The sequence below is a fragment of the Lasiosphaeria miniovina genome (assembly GCF_030549165.1).
Source record: "Lasiosphaeria miniovina strain SMH2392-1A chromosome Unknown B0T26scaffold_5, whole genome shotgun sequence".
Taxonomy (NCBI): domain Eukaryota; kingdom Fungi; phylum Ascomycota; class Sordariomycetes; order Sordariales; family Lasiosphaeriaceae; genus Lasiosphaeria; species Lasiosphaeria miniovina.
In genome coordinates, this window is record NW_026848224.1 from 4511340 (window position 1) to 4528204 (window position 16865).

General features: G+C 55.3%; 5 protein-coding genes across 5 annotated transcripts; 4 read left to right on the forward strand and 1 right to left on the reverse strand.

The window, feature by feature from the left end:
• Positions 1-766: 766 nt before the first annotated feature.
• Positions 767-6816, forward strand: B0T26DRAFT_873806 (uncharacterized protein). The gene is made up of 14 exons (XM_060448016.1): positions 767-1283; positions 1366-2535; positions 2590-3459; positions 3512-3526; positions 3587-3644; positions 3698-3759; positions 3837-4103; positions 4156-4462; positions 4536-4759; positions 4832-5215; positions 5281-5376; positions 5441-5476; positions 5529-5640; positions 5716-6816. The coding sequence occupies exons 1-14, from the start codon at positions 903-905 to the stop codon at positions 6648-6650; spliced, it is 4917 nt and encodes a 1638-aa protein (XP_060295074.1). The 5' UTR covers positions 767-902; the 3' UTR covers positions 6651-6816.
• Positions 6817-7418: 602 nt separating this feature from the next.
• B0T26DRAFT_648614 (glycosyl hydrolase family 76-domain-containing protein) lies at positions 7419-9055 on the forward strand (the record flags this gene model as incomplete). Its single annotated transcript, XM_060438015.1, has 3 exons — positions 7419-7974; positions 8056-8300; positions 8417-9055. 3 exons carry the CDS (start codon positions 7419-7421, stop codon positions 9053-9055), a joined length of 1440 nt encoding a protein of 479 aa, XP_060295075.1.
• Positions 9056-9876: 821 nt separating this feature from the next.
• B0T26DRAFT_813563 (heterokaryon incompatibility protein-domain-containing protein) lies at positions 9877-11639 on the forward strand (the record flags this gene model as incomplete). The annotated part of the gene is made up of 2 exons (XM_060447336.1): positions 9877-11095; positions 11571-11639. Exons 1-2 carry the CDS (start codon positions 10232-10234, stop codon positions 11637-11639), a joined length of 933 nt encoding a protein of 310 aa, XP_060295076.1. The 5' UTR covers positions 9877-10231.
• A 1302-nt stretch (positions 11640-12941) lies between these two features.
• B0T26DRAFT_678046 (uncharacterized protein) lies at positions 12942-14604 on the reverse strand (the record flags this gene model as incomplete). The annotated part of the gene is made up of 4 exons (XM_060440175.1): positions 12942-14036; positions 14204-14370; positions 14424-14475; positions 14569-14604. The coding sequence occupies 4 exons, from the start codon at positions 14602-14604 to the stop codon at positions 12942-12944; spliced, it is 1350 nt and encodes a 449-aa protein (XP_060295077.1).
• A 550-nt stretch (positions 14605-15154) lies between these two features.
• Positions 15155-15769, forward strand: B0T26DRAFT_742271 (inosine triphosphate pyrophosphatase-like protein; the record flags this gene model as incomplete). Its single annotated transcript, XM_060444082.1, has 1 exon — positions 15155-15769. One exon carries the CDS (start codon positions 15155-15157, stop codon positions 15767-15769), a length of 615 nt encoding a protein of 204 aa, XP_060295078.1.
• Between the last annotated feature and the right edge of the window lie 1096 nt (positions 15770-16865).

The window sequence follows — 16865 nt, forward strand, 5'->3', positions numbered from 1 at the left end:
CTCGGAAGACGAACGAGAGGTCTGGCCCAGGCCTTTCTGGATCATTTTTGTGGCATTAAGCAGCCTAGAACTCCTTGTCCTCGCGATGTTGTATTCGATGGGGATGGTCCAATCCTGCGGTGTACAGATTTCAGCTATAAATTCCCATCTACCTTGGGTGACAAAGAGATTCCTAATTAGATTCATATAAACGAACCCGACTAACGAACTAGAACCTGGCCTAATTAGTTTGTATTGAGACGTGTTGAAACAATCAATCTTTGTATTCTTATCTGCTTTACCCCGTAAGACTTGACCATTGCATCCGATTTTCTAAGCGGGCCTGCACTGAAGTATCATTCTATGGTTTTATAACGTAACAAGCTAAATTTATAGGACATGTCTGCCTGGGCTGGGGGCTGGTGCGTATTCCACCTGGTTACCTCTGCAGCCTTTACAGTGCGACTCGGACTTCCAGGGGACTCTGAATCCGCTGATTGGAGGAAGTTGCTGGTGGAGAATAGTGCGAACTATATCCGCGGAAACGAGCCACCATGCGGGTGCCAAGATGGGCTGAACGAGATAAGGCCGCCAAAGCGCCTTCCTCAAGGATGTTAAGCCAATCACGACGGGAGCCAACAGCGTATCCCGCGGCAGGAAAGGAAAGGTGCAATCACGTTAGCGTTGGCCCCCCACTGGCCACTGCACGCTTTCCAAGGCGCCATGGCGGCAGGCAGAACCCAGGCAGTCGACCCTACTGTCATTTTTTCTCTCTTCCTTACGTTCTACCATCTCGCCCACCAGCTGACCATTTGTCAGTTGTCGGGGATGTTCCGCGTTCCCGCATACCCGCACCCCGCTGCACTTCGGCAGTCCCGCACTCCCGAGTTCCCACAATTCCACAATAGAAGGAAGACAGAATCATGGAGGCCGAGGATTCGGCTCCGGGTGCGGTACCCCGTTCTGTCCCGACAAGTCAAGTAGATGAAATCACACCAGTGGCCGTCCCAGAACGAGAGCCGCCTGCAGCCCAGTGCATCCCGGAGCCCAAGTCGCCCGCAGCTAACGCCAGACCCATCATCTCGATCAACACCGATCAAGCCAAATTCGCCCAAGGCAAGGATGCACAGGGACCAAAAAATTCACTATTGTCCGCTTTGATCCCCGGCATCGGCAAAAGGGGTCCCGGAGCCCTCCCTGCTTTGAACACAGCCTCTAAGAAACCCGGCGACCTAAAGAGCCTCGCTGAGCTGCTGAGTCCTCAGGATGGAGCCGGAAGGGGGTCCTTCGTTCCAAAGACCAAGGTGATTACTAGCTTTCTCCGAATATGTTGATCGATCAATCATTCCTCTCAGCCAAACAGACTCCTAATCAGACATTATACAGCCTCGGTACCGACTAGATCCAGTCGCCCCTGGTTCGAACCTGCGGCCTTCCGTGGATATCATTGCCGTCCATGACTTTGAAGAAACCGCCGAGGACGCGTGGACCTTTGAGGGAGGATTGTTGCTCAGAGCACCGAGGTCCAACCTGAGAGATCCCAGCGAGCGTGACAGAGAGTCCTCCCGAGGCAGCCACGATCGCCGCCGCCGACCCGATGCTCTGCCAAAGGCGTCAGCAACCCCAAATGACGGCCTCTTGGGGACGGAGCAGCCCGAGTTGGACAGCAAAGGCAAGGCCCTGGAAGCAAACGCTCTCCCAGGACAAAGGGACCCAAAGCTCAAGGTCGCTCGAAAAGAGGTCAAGGACAAATCTAAACTTGCCGACGGCTCCATTAGATCTGCTCGGTCGTCTTCCGAGTTTCCCGACCGCCGTGAAAAACGCCAGGAGACTGTCAATTGGCTTCGCGACTTCATACCCCGCGATATTCCACAAAGCCGGGTTCTCAGCTTCTCGTATCCTCGGTTCGACAAGAAGTCGCACATCAGCCTGGTGAGTTACGTCGAGAAGGCAGCAACCGAGCTTCTCCAGCGCGTCAAGCGATCCAGACAGGGAGAGCTTTATGAAAACGTCCCTATCATTTTCATCGGCTATGGGTTCGGGGGGATCGTCATTCAAAAGGCCATCCAGCTTGCAGTCCAAGAAGCCCAAGCTTGGGACGAGGCTGCTGCAAAGCCTGTACCCTTCGCCGAAAAAGAGGTATTTGACCCGAATTTAGACGGCAAGGAGAAGGCTCAGGTGACTAGTAATGGAGACCAACGAGACGTTGCGGACGAGAAGAGCCAGAAACCCAAGGCTTCTCTAGCAAACAAACCCCCAGACTTGATTAGCCCATTTCCCATCGGCGACATTTCTCAGCTCTTGCTTCTCGACACCCCATTCCCCGGAAAACCCGACACAAAAGCCAGCAAACAACTATTCCCCGCAAATGTCAATATTCGAGTGACTCAGATTCTCCAGTGGATCGAGAGTCAGGAGAAAGGGCCGAAGCTTGTAGAGAAGGTTTGGGCCGACTTTCAGCGTGTCCGGGGACAGCTTCCGCAGAGCTTTGCACTATCGTGGCTGTACTCTCAAACAAGAGGGCGGCAGACCGAGGGTGACCCCCAGAAGATGAAAGTACGAGATACCCAAGCACTTGTCAATTGCGAAGCAGCTAACGATATGACCCAGGACGAGGAGCACCCTGCCGCTGACGTCTATGGAATCAGCTTCAAGTCCATCTCAACCTACCAGCATAGGCGCCTGGGCAGGATTCCAGATGCACAGGATTACGTGTACCGTGGAATCATGTTCACGATTCGCTCCGAATTGCTTTTCCAGGCCCTGGCGGCTCAGAACGTCAGCCTCGTCTCCACCATTGTCGACGGAAAGACTAGGGGTGTAATCAAGGACAAGCAAGGGAGAACACCTCTCCACGCTGCAGCCTTGCTTTACCCCCCAAATGAAGACATTGTCACCATCCTCGTCACTGACTGTCCAAGTGATGCTGTGGAGGGCGACGACATGGGCTGCACTCCTCTCCACCTTGCTGTCGACTCAGCCTGGCAAAACGAACCCGACGAGGGGATGGACCGTGCTGGATACAGAGGCGTCATCCGCTGCCTCGTGCGGAACATGCCAGTGGATCTGGACATTGAGGACAATGACCAGATGTCGCCATGGGCCAAGCTCTGTGACAGAAACGAGTGCACTTGTCGGGTCAGCTGTGACTGGATATGGGACCTCAGAGACAACCCAGAGCCCATAAGCGGGCCCGCAATAGCCGAAGATCTCGAAGAGCCGACAAGGCCCGAGCCGCCAGTGGAAGGCTCGCTGGAAGAAGCGGTCATGTTTGCCTCCCAAGGCATCGTGTCCGAGTTCTACCATGCCGTCAGCGAGAAAACCAAGAGGCTGGAGGAGCACATCACTTGGAAGACTACGAGCATCCACGAGATGATCTATGACCACGATAGGGGGTGCGCCAAGATCTTAGAGGTCTCGAGGGCAAAGAGAGAAGGCCAAGACTTTCGGTGCAGATGGATTCATGTTCCAGCAAACAACGTGGGTGCAAGACTGGCCTGGATTAGAACAAGAGCTAACAATTTTTTTACAGGAACAATGGCTATATGTGAGTCTCTTCGGGAACGAAGACGGGGCGAATGGCAACAATTTCTGACCCTAACGGCAGGATCTTTTTCTTTCGATTGGCGTTCGAGACCTCTCCATGACAGATCAACGATACGACGGTATGGAGGTAGCCTTGGCTTCTTTTTGCACCCGGTTGCTAAACTGTGCACAGGCCGCAGCATCTTCAACCGATATATGAACCCGCAGGTTAAAAAGGTTGACCACAACAAAATTGTGAGATCCCTTCAAGCACACGCCAAGGCAGCCTTGCGATTTTCTTTCCCTTTCTCTTTTCCTGACACGCTCTATAGGATATTCGCGCGCCAGAAATCCCGACGTGGATACCCGGGATTTCGGAGACAAGCTTTCAACCGCCCGGCACTACCAATCCTCAAGCCCACAGCTTGCCCACTGTTCTCGAGGATCCGGGTGCGGGCGCGGGGAAAGTAGCGAGGCCGAAAATGCCTCCGACCATGTCTGACGGGAGAAAGGCAAGCGAGATTCTAGCCAGATATGTCTACTGGGAAGATTTGCCGCCTGTCAAGGACCCTGGCCGGAACAAGACGATCGCTCTATTTGTCAGTGGCCCACGACCTCTTCAGGGCTGCATGGAATTCTGACTGTTTGCAGATGCCGTTTCTTGCATACGAGAGCCACCAGGGGCGCAGAGCAATGGCCAGGGAGATCAAACAGGACCTGCGGTCCGAGATAGCTCCGCTGAATGACAGTGGTTCCCTCCTAGGAAAAGCACGGACAAGACCCATCCACTACCGCCGAACCCTGGACCAGTATTCTTATTACATGCTCGACTCAACGGAGCGACGCGATAAGGATCAGGTCATGTATCGGTGGGCGACAAAACAGCAGGACAGAGTGGAGAAGAAGCACGCGCCAATACTCATGGTTGACCAGCTCTGGCTTTGGGCTCTGCCGGACGGTAAGATGGCCTATGTGATGACTCTCTCTTCTGACTTCTTGAGTAGCATCTGTCGGCTGCTAACTTTCAACAGGCACCGTAATAACAAGCATTCCGAACACCAACAAAGTTTCGGAACCGTTCAACATCCAGAGGATTCTCGGCATAGAAATCCAAAAGAACAAGCGCCGGCATGCCATCAAGGGCCCCGAAAGCATCTTTGACATTGTGCTGAAGACATGTGTCAATGCCATGAAGCGACCAGGACCGGGCGGTGTCAAACTCCAAGAATGTTTCCAGTCCTCCATCAACAAGATTGTAGGCGCTCATCCATTTCTAATGAGACCAGATGACTGGACAGGTTGCTGACTACTTCTTTGTCCACCACAGGCGGAATCCGAGGCCGTCAAGATGAAGACACTCTTGGACACAGTCAAGAAACTGGCCAAGGCCAAAGATCCGTTCAAGCTGACAGCCGACATCGACAGCTTTTCAAAGATTTCAAAAGAGATGTACCAGCTTGTCGAAATAATCGACATACAGGACGAACTGGCCATTATTAATTCGGTCTTGGCCATTCAGAGATCCGTCCTGAAGGACCTGCGGGACCATTTTTGCTCCGAAGACAAGCCCAAAACCGACCCCGAATCGAACCGGCCCCCCTCCACAGTGGCCATCACGAAGGGTGTCGTGGACGAATCCATCCGCATCGTCGATGAGAACATTCGTGGTGCCAAAGAGATGACCGAGTCGGCGAGGAGGGTGCATCAAGACGTGAGCTATGCTACTGCTCCGCTAGAGCATTGATGGCTCCATGCTGACGTCGAACACGCAAACAGTTGAAACAGCTACTCGAATTCAAACAGCAGCAGGCAAACGGTTGGGAGTCACGATACGCGATGAAGCTTTCGGAGCAGGGGCAGAGACAGAACACGGTAATTTGGCTCCAGGGAGTAAATAACCGCCGAGAAAGGAGCCATCTGCTGATCGTGTCGCTAGATCATGCTCACTTTTACCATTGTGACGATTATCTTTGTACGTGCCGCTTCTGACATCTGAAGAGGGCGAATACTGACAACCACGTTAGCTTCCCCTGTCATTCATCTCGAGCTTCTTCGCCATTGGAATCAAGGAGTTTCCGAAGGACGAAGAGACCGGAAACCAGGCCTGGCCTATTGCCGAAGTGTCTGCGTACATGTGTAAGTGCTCCACACATCGCCGCCCGGGAATAGTGAGCGGGCATGTCTGACAGGCGTTGGTCTGCAAATTCTTAGTTGGAATATCTGTGGGGGTCTCGCTCGTGATCCTGCTCTTCGTCCTGTTGTTCTTTGCCCGCAGGTCAAAGTCGACCAAGAAATTCGTCACGACATCGAAACAGCAGCTGGGGCTTTCACGCGACAAAGGGAGGCAGGACGCCTTGAGCGAGCAGCTCGACGACCACGACGACGATCCTGATGACGACACCTCCTCAGAGCTATCAGACGACGACGAGAAGGACAATCTCGACGGCGACGGCGACGGCAACACGGGACGCGAGGCGAGAGGCGACGCGCACCCGTATGCGCCGCTGTTCAACCGGTGGAGATGGCACTCGCGGATTCCGGGGCTGCGGCGGCTGTGGCTATGGGGGCCCTACGAGGTGCCGCCCGAGCGACGGCACAATCTGCGCAGCCAAGAGCAGGTTGAGTTCGACTATCCGCTGCACCGGCTGCGACATCGGGTCCCGTACTTCTTGCGGAATTCACTTCGCCCCTCTCGCGAGCCCGAGGGCCCCCGGTACTCGTTCTACAACGACGGTGATGGACAACATGATGACGGCGGCGACAACTATGACTACGACTATAACTACGATGATGACGGAGATGGCAATGGCGAGGGCAACGATAGCAGTGGGAACGGCGACGGCGACGACTACACATGCCATTCCATTGACGAGCGCGCACGCCGCGAAGAGCTCGAGATGGAACACCACGAGCGCGTGCAGGAGCGCAAGGACTGGCTGGCCAGCCTCTTTGGAATCAGGTCCTCGACCAGCAAATCCCGCGGTCCTCGCGACGGCGAGGCGGGGGAAGACGCTGCCAGTACTACCGGCGGCGACAATGCGGCCTTGCCTGAGTCTGCGGGCCCGGGAGTGCCGTCCCTTGTGGCTGGCATGTTCAGGAAGAGGAACAGACAGGCGGGACACGACGAGGAGAGGGGGCCGAATTAAGTCATATTCCCGCCGGGCTTGGATTAATGGGTTGTCTCTTTTCTTTTTGGTTCTTTTTCGGTCGCCAAGCTGGATCGTCTATAGTCTTGGATTTGTGTATTATGCTGTTTTCGTTTACTCCGTGCGTGGCTGTATCCTATTAAGAGTCTTTCTTGCTATATCATGGGTTGCAGATCGATCTTTTTGTCCCTCTGGAATAACGTTAACTATCTTTCTAGTAATGCTCCGTATTGGAATGTTTGGGATGTTGGACCCCACAACCGGTAATTACCTTAGACCGGGCTCAACGGCTTGTTTTGTTGACAGGGGTGCTAGCGTGCCTGGATTGTGGCTGAGCTCAGGGGTAATTACCCGACAGCTCGTCTTACCCGGTACAGTACTACCTCGCCACTTCTCTGTCCAATACGGGCGTCAGACACCAGAATTATTTTGGGCAAGCTTTCTTCCAGTGGCCATTGATGGATGAGCCAAGCCCAGAAGTGCGGGCGCATAACCAACGGTTAAGAATTATCAGCGGCGCAATCGCGAGCCGCCCCACACAACCCCTTGCTCACACCCTGCTTACCCTAGGTAGGAACAAAGATGACTGACATTCAAACCCGGGATTTCCCCTTGAATATTTTTTCAGCTTTCAACGTCTGACCGTTGCGACTTTCACGCGAGAGTGTCTAACCGTTGCGACTTTCACGCGAGAACGTCGAACCAGCCACAACCACCACCACCACAATGGTCGCGTTTTTCTGGTCCGGTGCGCGCGCCGGCACGGTGATGCTCATCCTGGGCAGGACGGCTACGGCTGCGTCTGCGCAGAAATCGCCGTACCAAACCGACTCGCGCGACCACATCCTGGCATCGTCGCGCACGCTGGCCTACGACGTGATGGCCTTCTACAAGGGGAACCAGACGGGCCAGATCCCCGGCTTGCTTCCGGGGCCGCCGGTGGCAGACATGGGCCCGTACTGGTGGTGGCAGGGCTCGTCGCTGATGGGCACGCTCATCGAGTACTCCCAGCTCACGGGCGACGACACATACAACGCGCAGGTGACGGAGGGCCTGCTGTGGCAGAAGGGCCCCTACAACAACTTCATGCCGACCAACTGGACGGCCAGCATGGGCAATGACGACCAGTGCTTTTGGGGCGCCGCTGCCTTGCGCGCCGCTGAGACCGGCTTCCCCAGCCCGCCCCAGGACCAGCCCCAGTGGGTCGACATGGCCAAGAATGTCTGGGAGAACCTGGCGTCGCCGGCACGCAACGACCACATCTGCGGCGGCGGCCTGCGCTGGCAGATTTCCCTCGTCAACAATGGCTACGACTACAAGAACAGTGCGCCGCCTCTCACCCATTCGCTGCTGCTCGCCTTGTCCGAGACTCCGAGAGGAACAGCCAAGCTGACGTGAATCACAGCTGCATCTAACGCCTGCTTCTTCAGCCTCAGCGCGCGCCTGGCCCGCTTCACGGGCAACTCGACCTATGCCGACCATGCCTCGTCCACCTTTGAGTGGCTGCAGAAGGTCGGCTTCATCGACAACGCCACCTGGGCCGTCTATGACGGCGCCACGTCCGACCGCAACTGCACCGACGTCAACAAGCTGCAGCTGTCGTACAGTGCCACGCTCCTGGTCCAGGGCGCCGCCTTCATGTACAACTACGTACGTCTTCATGTGCAACTACGCACGTCCCCTACCCGTGCACTCATTTATCCTTAGCTAAAGCGGGACGAGAGAGTGAGAGAGAAAGAAAGCTGACGACGGAACCGTCTAATTAGACCAACGGCAAGTCCACCACCTGGTTCGACCGCCTGACCAACCTCACAGCACCCCTCCTGTCGACCTTCTTCCCCAACGGCACGGCCTACGAAGTCGCGTGCGAGCTGCGGCACGGTCTCTGCACCAGCGACATGCGCTCGTTCAAGGGCCTCGCGCACCGCTGGCTGGCGTCGGCCGCGCAGGTCGCACCAGCGGTGCTGACCGGCTCCGTGCTGCCCGTGCTCGAGTCGTCCGCCGCCGCCGCCGCCGCACAATGCACTGGGGGCGCGTCCGGCCGTGCCTGCGGCTTTTACTGGGCTAGCGGCGAGTTTGTTGCCGTTGACGATGCGGAGATGGTTGGCGCCGGCGCGGGCGAGCAGATCGATGTGCTCGCGGCGGTGCAGAGTTTGCTGGTCAGCGCGTCGGCTGCGCCGTTTACTGCGGGTGGAAGCGGGAGTGGAGGTAGTGGGAGTGGCAGTGGAGGTGGGACTGGGACTGGGACTGGGACTGGGACGGAGAGTGGGAGCGGGACTGGGGGCAGTTCGTCCGCCACGAGCGCGGCGGCTACGACGGCGCCGACGAGCGCGGCGGGTCGTCAGGAGGTGGCGGTTGGTGTCTTGGCCGGCGCGGCGCTTGGGCTCGGGTGGATGAGCTTATAGCCGCTGGTTGTCTGATGGGAAAATCCGGGGAGAGATCGTGCATGGTTCGATGGCGGAGTGGCTGTCGCTTGTCCGTCTCTGTACGATGTATTCATCGTGTGAAACTATCTTGTATACTACTTTAGAAATAATAGCGTTGCTGGTTTAACATGTTCAGTATCCTCATGGTTTGTGGCGTTCTTATTTTCGTTTTCGTGTTCTTTTTGTCGTAAGCTACCGCTGCACTAGGAAACAAAATAGACGCCGGTTGCCTGGAAGTCTGGGCAACAGTACGAAGGCTCAGGCGAGAAGCAAGGACCACCTTTCACAGTGCAAGGAGATAGAGATCTTCAGGGCTATTACAGTGAGTTTAACGATTTTCAAGACATTAGCCGGCACCCTGCGTTCGAGCTGTTTGTACTATAGGAGTATAAGACTTGACTACTATGAAGGGTGACACTTTCTTCTTGCCCTAGCCTTCGTACTTGTAATGGCCATAGCCTGTGGCTGCAGGCTATCCCAGTTCAAATTTCCTTCTCAAGTCTGTCCCAGAGTAAAAATTTTCTTCTATTATCGATAATGGTCTGCGTCCTGTGAGTTGTGGATTTATTGATGATTCATTAGTTAGTAGCCAACCCTCACACCTTTAGACAACAGTATTGCAGAGATGTGAATACACAGTGTTTGCAGAGATGTAAATACACAATGTCAGATGGAAAGGGGTAGAAAGAACTAGGCTGGATTTTGTCAGCATGCTTACCAACTACCGCCACCTATTATCACCACCCACTGTACTATATTAAAGGCTCCCTGGATCAGCCAGAGAGGAGACGGGATTGAAACAAGATCTTAAAACCCCTTTTATTTTTACCATTACAGTATATCTGACACACAATATTTGCAGAGATGTGGATAAGTGCATGGCTAGTGGCGTTCTGATTTCCCTTTCGAGTTAGCTACATGTATTCATGCAGGTGATGAGTTGATGGTTACCAGCTCACATGAGTCGAGATTCCAGCTGAAAAGCCGCTCATGCGGATCTTACCTGGGGACGCACGCGATAAGCGCTTCCCAGAGCCTCGCCCAGACGTGTCCCCATCAACATTCCGTTGCCAACTCAGTGACACGAGATCCATGCACTCATCAAAAACGCACCTCTAGGCGTCTTCTACTGCCATCGCAGCCAAAGACAGAAACATGTGGCTCATCGACACCGACACGGTTGAGCTCAAGGAGGTCAGGGTTCCAGAGTCTCACCCCTACGCCGTCCTCTCCCACACCTGGAAAGACGATCAGGAAGTCACTTTCCGGAGTTTTATGGGCAGCGCCGGGGACTATGGTCATGGCATGTCAAAGCCGGGCTTCCGCAAGATCGCCAAGACATGCCAGCTGGCCAAGGACCGAGGCATCCGGTATGCCTGGGTCGACACGTGCTGCATCGACAAGTCGAGCAGCGCCGAGCTCTCCGAGGCCATCAACTCCATGTTCCAGTGGTATGCGCAGGCTGAGGTCTGCTTTGTGTACCTGGCCGACTTGACGACGACGGACGACGACGACTTCCGCTCGTGCCGTTGGTTCCGTCGGGGCTGGACACTGCAGGAGCTGATTGCCCCGTGCGCTATTGAGTTCTACGACGCGTCCTGGGCCCCCCGGGGCACCAAAGCGTCTCTGACCTCGCTTCTGTCGTCCATCACCCGCATAGACGCTGATGTCTTGCTCAACCATAGACTGCTGCCGTCGATACCGGTGGCGAAACGTATGTCGTGGGCCGCCGACCGCGGGACCACTCGTATCGAGGACCGTGCCTACTGCCTCTTCGGAATCTTTGATGTTCATCTTCCTCTTATTTATGGCGAGGGAGCAAAGTCATTCATCAGACTACAGGAGGCCATCATCCAAGAAAGCACCGACCTCTCACTCTTCTCCTGGACTTCCCAGTCGGACGAAAAATATCGGGGACTGTTTGCCTTGTCTCCCGACGAGTTCAAATACTGTGATAAAATAAAGCGAGAAATATCGCCGCTTTTGGCTCCAGCCAGCTTCTCCCTGACCAACAAGGGAGTTCAGATCTCTGCTGCTCGCTATCCTGGGACGTTCGGCAACGGGGAGATTGACATCCTGATGGACCTGCAATGCTACGACATGGCTAGGCAGCGGCTTGACGGGACTGATGGCTCTGTATTTATCAGACTGGTGAAAACCCCACACAACTACGTGCGCCACAGCTTCCGGCAGCCTGTCGCGATTCCGCGCTCTGGATTCGCCGCGGCACACGGATCAAGTAGCACGATCCACATACCAAAGGTGATCCGACAGGCAGATTCAGAGGCTCTTGTCAAGCGCCTTGCCGCTCGATTCGAAGTCAAGCTCGCGAATAGGACCCACCACGAAGTAGCCATCGGGCAGGAGTCCCCGGGTCATCTCTGGGAATCAAGGGGTCAATCATTCATCACAGATAACCACGAGAGCTTCAAAGGTTCTTTCAACCTCGCCATTCAGGGTGGAACTTACGAGCCAAATTTCGGTACCGTGCTAGCCGCTGTGCCAAAGCTTTCATCGACAAAATACGACACGCAGAACTTTGAATGGCCTTTGTGCAGAATAAGTCTCGGCCTCCGCCAACAAAACATCAGTGGCAGCTCGCTGACAGACACTTCCGACGACCGCATAGTTGAAGTACAGCCGTGGGCAAAGATTGACGGTCACGGGAACGAAGATACAGTAACCTGCACTCCTACTGTGAACGATCACTCTAGTGAAGAGTTGTTTATCAGCTCGTACAAGGATTACCCCAAGCTTCTTCTCAAACAACACGCAATTTCTGTGTCGATATCGACCACCAAGACGGTTGTTGCAGGCCTTGAGTCGTACACTCTCAAGATACATGTCCGGAACAGCCCCTGGGCCTGAGCTGAGAATTGGAGATTTCAATCTTGGCGACCGAGAAAACACAGCAAATGCCTCCCGGCTTGCAATACTATGCTTTCTCACGCTATGCTTTCTCACGCTCATTTTGTTGCGTTCCGGGATAAGCAGGCGGATCTCTCCACCTTTCTTTTGGGCTTTTTATCGTGCGTCTATCTTATCCCTAGGTATCTACTCATTTTTTCTTGCTAGTCTTTACTAGTCACGTATCTCCTAGCTCCAATAACTAGGTCCGCAATGACAAAGGAATCGTTATACATGATTCAACCCTGGTTTACGGCTTGCGTTTGCAAGTAAACCGCTCGATGATGAAACGAAGAGCCAAAACAAGGCAGGAGACGCTCAACAACACTCAATCCCGTTCGGCAAACACAATGCCGTCCCGTCGAGAGAAAGGACAAACCAGACCACAAGTACAATGAAAAAGAAACCCGAACTACTATCCCGCTTGTAGCCTTTTCTTTCAGCGTATCTAAAGCTAGCAGTCCACCGTACGCCACCGTTCGCCACCGTTCGCACCCTTGGATGATCTCAGACAATAAGAGCAAGAGAAACAAGGAAACGAAGGCAGGCAGTAAAGGAGCCGGCGAAGACAAGAAAGAAACAAAATCCAGCCAAAGAAAACCAAGACCAGACACAGCGCAGGGGTATCGTATCGTCCCGACCAAACGCCTGCAAGAAACCTCCCGATCCAGGCGATAAAAGCACAGCCCCTGAAAAATAAAGCCGCCCCTTTCTCCGTGACCATGTACCATGCCTCCTAATTACTCAAGAAGCAAAAGACAAAAGTACAGACGAAGGAGGATGGGGTGATTAGGAGAGCCGCCACAACACAAAATACACACACAGGAACCTGTTTTGACCAACGGTTAATAAACATGTTCCCACGCAAACTCAGACTTGCTTTGCAAAGCACACACCTCGAGGCTTGACGCCACGCTCTGATCGCCGTCTATTCCTCTTCCAGCGTGGCTAGTTTAGGTTAAAAAGTAAACGAACCACCCGCGATCGGAACGAACGAGCACCCGGGGACACGGCGATTGAGCAGCGTGCGGTGGACGCCGTGGCGCAGAGGATTCTGGCCGTGGTTGGGGAGCTTGCCGAGCCAGATGCGAAGCACGGATGCGGGGACGACGCCCCTGAGGTCGAGGCCGGCGCTAGCGAAGGCTCCGACGATGCGGAGCAGGCAGCGGCTCTCGGGGTGGACGGGGCAGGGGCCGCGGGTGGCGTAGGCGCTAAACAGGAGCCTGAGCGGGTGCTCGGCCAGTCTGGAGACGGCGGCGGCGGGGGCCGGCATGCGCCTGCGCCTGCGGACGAAGGAATTGGGGTTGGCACCGCCGTGGAGCAGCATGGCGGTGATGGCGCTCTCCGGGCAGAGGAGCACCGGTGTCAGGGCGAAGTGCAGGGTGGTGCCCAGCACGCTGCGGCGCGAGGACGGCGACCTGGCGTTGGGGTCAGCGCCGTTCTGCAGCAGGAACAAGAGGAAGTCGTCGTCGTTCGTCCTGATGGCGCAGATGAGGGGAATCAGCTCGACTCGGTCGCTGGTCCGGACCAGATCCAGCGACATGTTGCTGGGGTGAGGCGGCAGGACCGCCAGCACGCGCGTGATGGTGCTGGGCACGCGTTGGATGACGGCAAAGGTGAGGGCCCGCGGGTTGGCCGACCAGACGTCGCGCCGATACACGATGTGGAGGTATTCGTCGCGCAGCTGCCGGCAACTCCTGGCCATGTGCATGGCGTCGCTGAGGTCGAGGCAGTCGCCAATCTCCAGCCTGAGCTCGACCGGGAGATGAAGCAGCTGGAAGAAGGTTCCCGCAGCGCGACGGATAGGCACCACGCTTCCTCCTCCTCCTCTGGCACTTGTGGCGCCAGAGGAGGAGGAGGAGGACGGGTTGGAAGAAGCCATTGGAGACCTGGACCTGGATCTGGGCCTGGGGTAGGGTAAGAGCAGAGGGCGGCGGGTGGTGTCGAGTAGAAAGATTGCGGGCAAGATGTCTGATAGCACCCAGAGCAGAATGGTCAGTACACAGGGAGCAGCAATCTCTCGGGTCAGGAGCCCTCGGCGGGCCGTCTGTGGCTGCGGTGTGGTCTATTAACGTTACCTCTGCTATTTGATTTTCTGATGCTTGCTCGACGTGCTGCTAGAGAAACTGTGCTGATTGAAAAAAATGGTCTGCTCGAAAAAAAAATGTGCGGCGTGACGGGATAGAAAAGTGCCAGGCAACAGGCCTGAGAAACTTTTACCCGCAGGCTACGGGCTTCGGTCTGCCATCGTCTGATATCGATATCAAACCCGGGTTTACCACCAAGCGGGGCACACCATTTAGCAGCTGCGAGTCCCAATCTTTCCTCGGCGTACCGGTATGTCCAATGTCTTTCGTAGCGGGGCCAATGTTCCAGCCTCGTGATTTCTTTGATTTTTTTTGTCAGAGGCTTAACACTGGGGGAGGGTACGCCAACTTACCTCTTTCCAGCCCATGATACCCCAAATCGTCCCCCGCCCCACTGATATCAACCTGGGACGGACATCAGAAGCACAAGTATCGAGTGCTGGAGCGTTCGTCATGATTCCCAGTCTAGCCAGCTTTTCGCTTGAGTGATGCCGGTACATTGTAATGGCGTGGATAGCCACTCTTGCCACCCATTCTGGGCTTCACAATGACCTCAGCCTACGTTACATCCAGTGCTCCCAAGCAGTTGCTGTCACCGCCACAAAGACAATGATATTTCAGGTGCCACACCCAGTATATCTACACGTAGCCAGGGGCGAGCACAATCAGAGGTCTCTTCGAAGGAGGCGCTAAAACCGGGGACCATGGCGCGTATGACGCCATTGTCCTGGGTACCACTCACCAGTAGCACTAGGATATTCCGGGCTTACCTCTATCCTAGAGCCTTTCATCTATTGTGATAATGCCGTTGTTCTGTGCGCGTGGCCAGGAGGCCAATATCAAGCAAGCCCGTGCCCCACTTCCACAAAATCGGGGGGTCTCAGCCGGAGCCCAAGCCGAGTGAACGCCTACAAATATCCCTGTTAGATAACTGCTGGTTTCGTTCGCCACTATCCTCTATATCTCCTCTTCCGGCACCGAATCTCAATCTGACAAGAAACATCCAGACAAGCTCGGCCACTAGGTACTATACTAGACACGAAACCTCTACGCCACCACCCTAAGCGGCAAAACAAACAAAACCATGAGCGGAACCAACAACACCGGCGGGGCAACCCCCCCTCACTACAAGATCGCCGTGGGCTCCTTGAACCCCGTCAAGATCGACGCGGCCCTGGAGGGCTTCCGCTCCGTGTTCCCTAGCGCCACCTTCAGCGCCACTGGCGTACTTGCCAACCCGGGCGTGGACAGCCAGCCCTTATCGGACGGCGTGGCCTTCCTCGGCGCCTGGAACCGCGCCCGGCACGTCTTCGACCTGTGCCCCGACGCCAACTACTGGGTCGGCATCCAAGGCGGCGTGCAGTGGGATACGTACAGCCTGAACACCGGCGAGGGCAAAGGCGACGGCGGCCAGCTGCAGGCCTTCTCATGGATCGTCGTCCTGGGCGGCGACCGCGGCGAGTTAATGGGCAAGGCCCGTACTGCTACCCACTACCTCCCCTCGGACATGAGCCACCTCATGCACTTCGGATACGACCTCGGCCTCGCCCACCACCAGGCCCACCGCGGCATCGACTACAACCCGACTGACGGATCTGTCGGCTTGCTCACGCACGGCATTTATGGCCGAGACGAGTCCTACCTTCACGCCATCATCTTGGCCTTGATCCCTCACCGCAACCCCACCGTCGCCTTCTAGACGGCTCGGAGACCAGCGATGAGACTGCCGGAAAGAGTTATTGTTTTTAGAGGGGAGAGACTGTCCGCCAGACAATGCTCCAGGTCCGTCTGGGCCTGGAGCAATCTCAACGATGGTGTTGCCGGGCTGGGCCACCTCAGACAAGGCGAATCTACTCAACGAATCACTCAAGGCAGCGTCATTCTCGCATCTCACCACATCGAGGACCGACGTTCGGGCACGCACGGGATATATACTTCTAGTTGGTAGCTAATTACTGGAGTAGACAGCATTATGAAGCAGTGGCGTCTGTGAAATACCGTGCTCGTAAAATGTGGTTTTCTGTGTCGTAGAATAGAGCTTGAACTTGCGGATCAATAAGCTCAGACATATACGAAACTCTCCACCTATCGTTGTGAATTTCCAGCTCCATCAACTAACCAGGTACAACAGGCACCAGGCACACGGTATGCAGACTCTTCCCATAGCTAAGTGTCTTATTTCGTCTGCTCACGGAGGCTTTTCTCGAGGAGGGACTTCCACAGTACATTTACCACGAACAAACTATTTAAGATGTACACAGCCAAGCATTTACTGCGATATAGCAAAAAATCAAATAATCAGACGGCACTGCTCCGACAGAGTCATAATACCAGCCGACTCAACAACCTTGCCCTGCTCTGCCCTGCCCTGCCCTGCTCTGCTCTGCCCTGCCCTGCCCTGCCCTGCCCTGCCCTGCCCTGCCCTGCCCTGCCCTGCCCTGCCCTGCCCTGCCCTGCCCTGCCCTGCCCTGCCCTGCCCTGCCCTACAAGATCAAAGTTTTCGCTCAGGGCACGCCGCAGCTTACTCAGGGGCGCGGGTATTGAATTTTCTGATAGAGCTCCATCGATGATGCTCGACGCTCCCATGGCGGAAGGCCCCGTGACGGCTTGGTCCACCGGATTGTCGTTGGTGAGGGAAGGTAGGTAAGGCCAGGAGACGTCTCTATTAACAAAGATCTATAAATGGAGAAAGTACATCAGCATTTATTTCTGAATGATTAATTTACCTACTGCCACCACGGCATCTGGTCAAGACTCTGGACAGGAGACTCGTCTAGGAAGCCAGAAGATGGAGT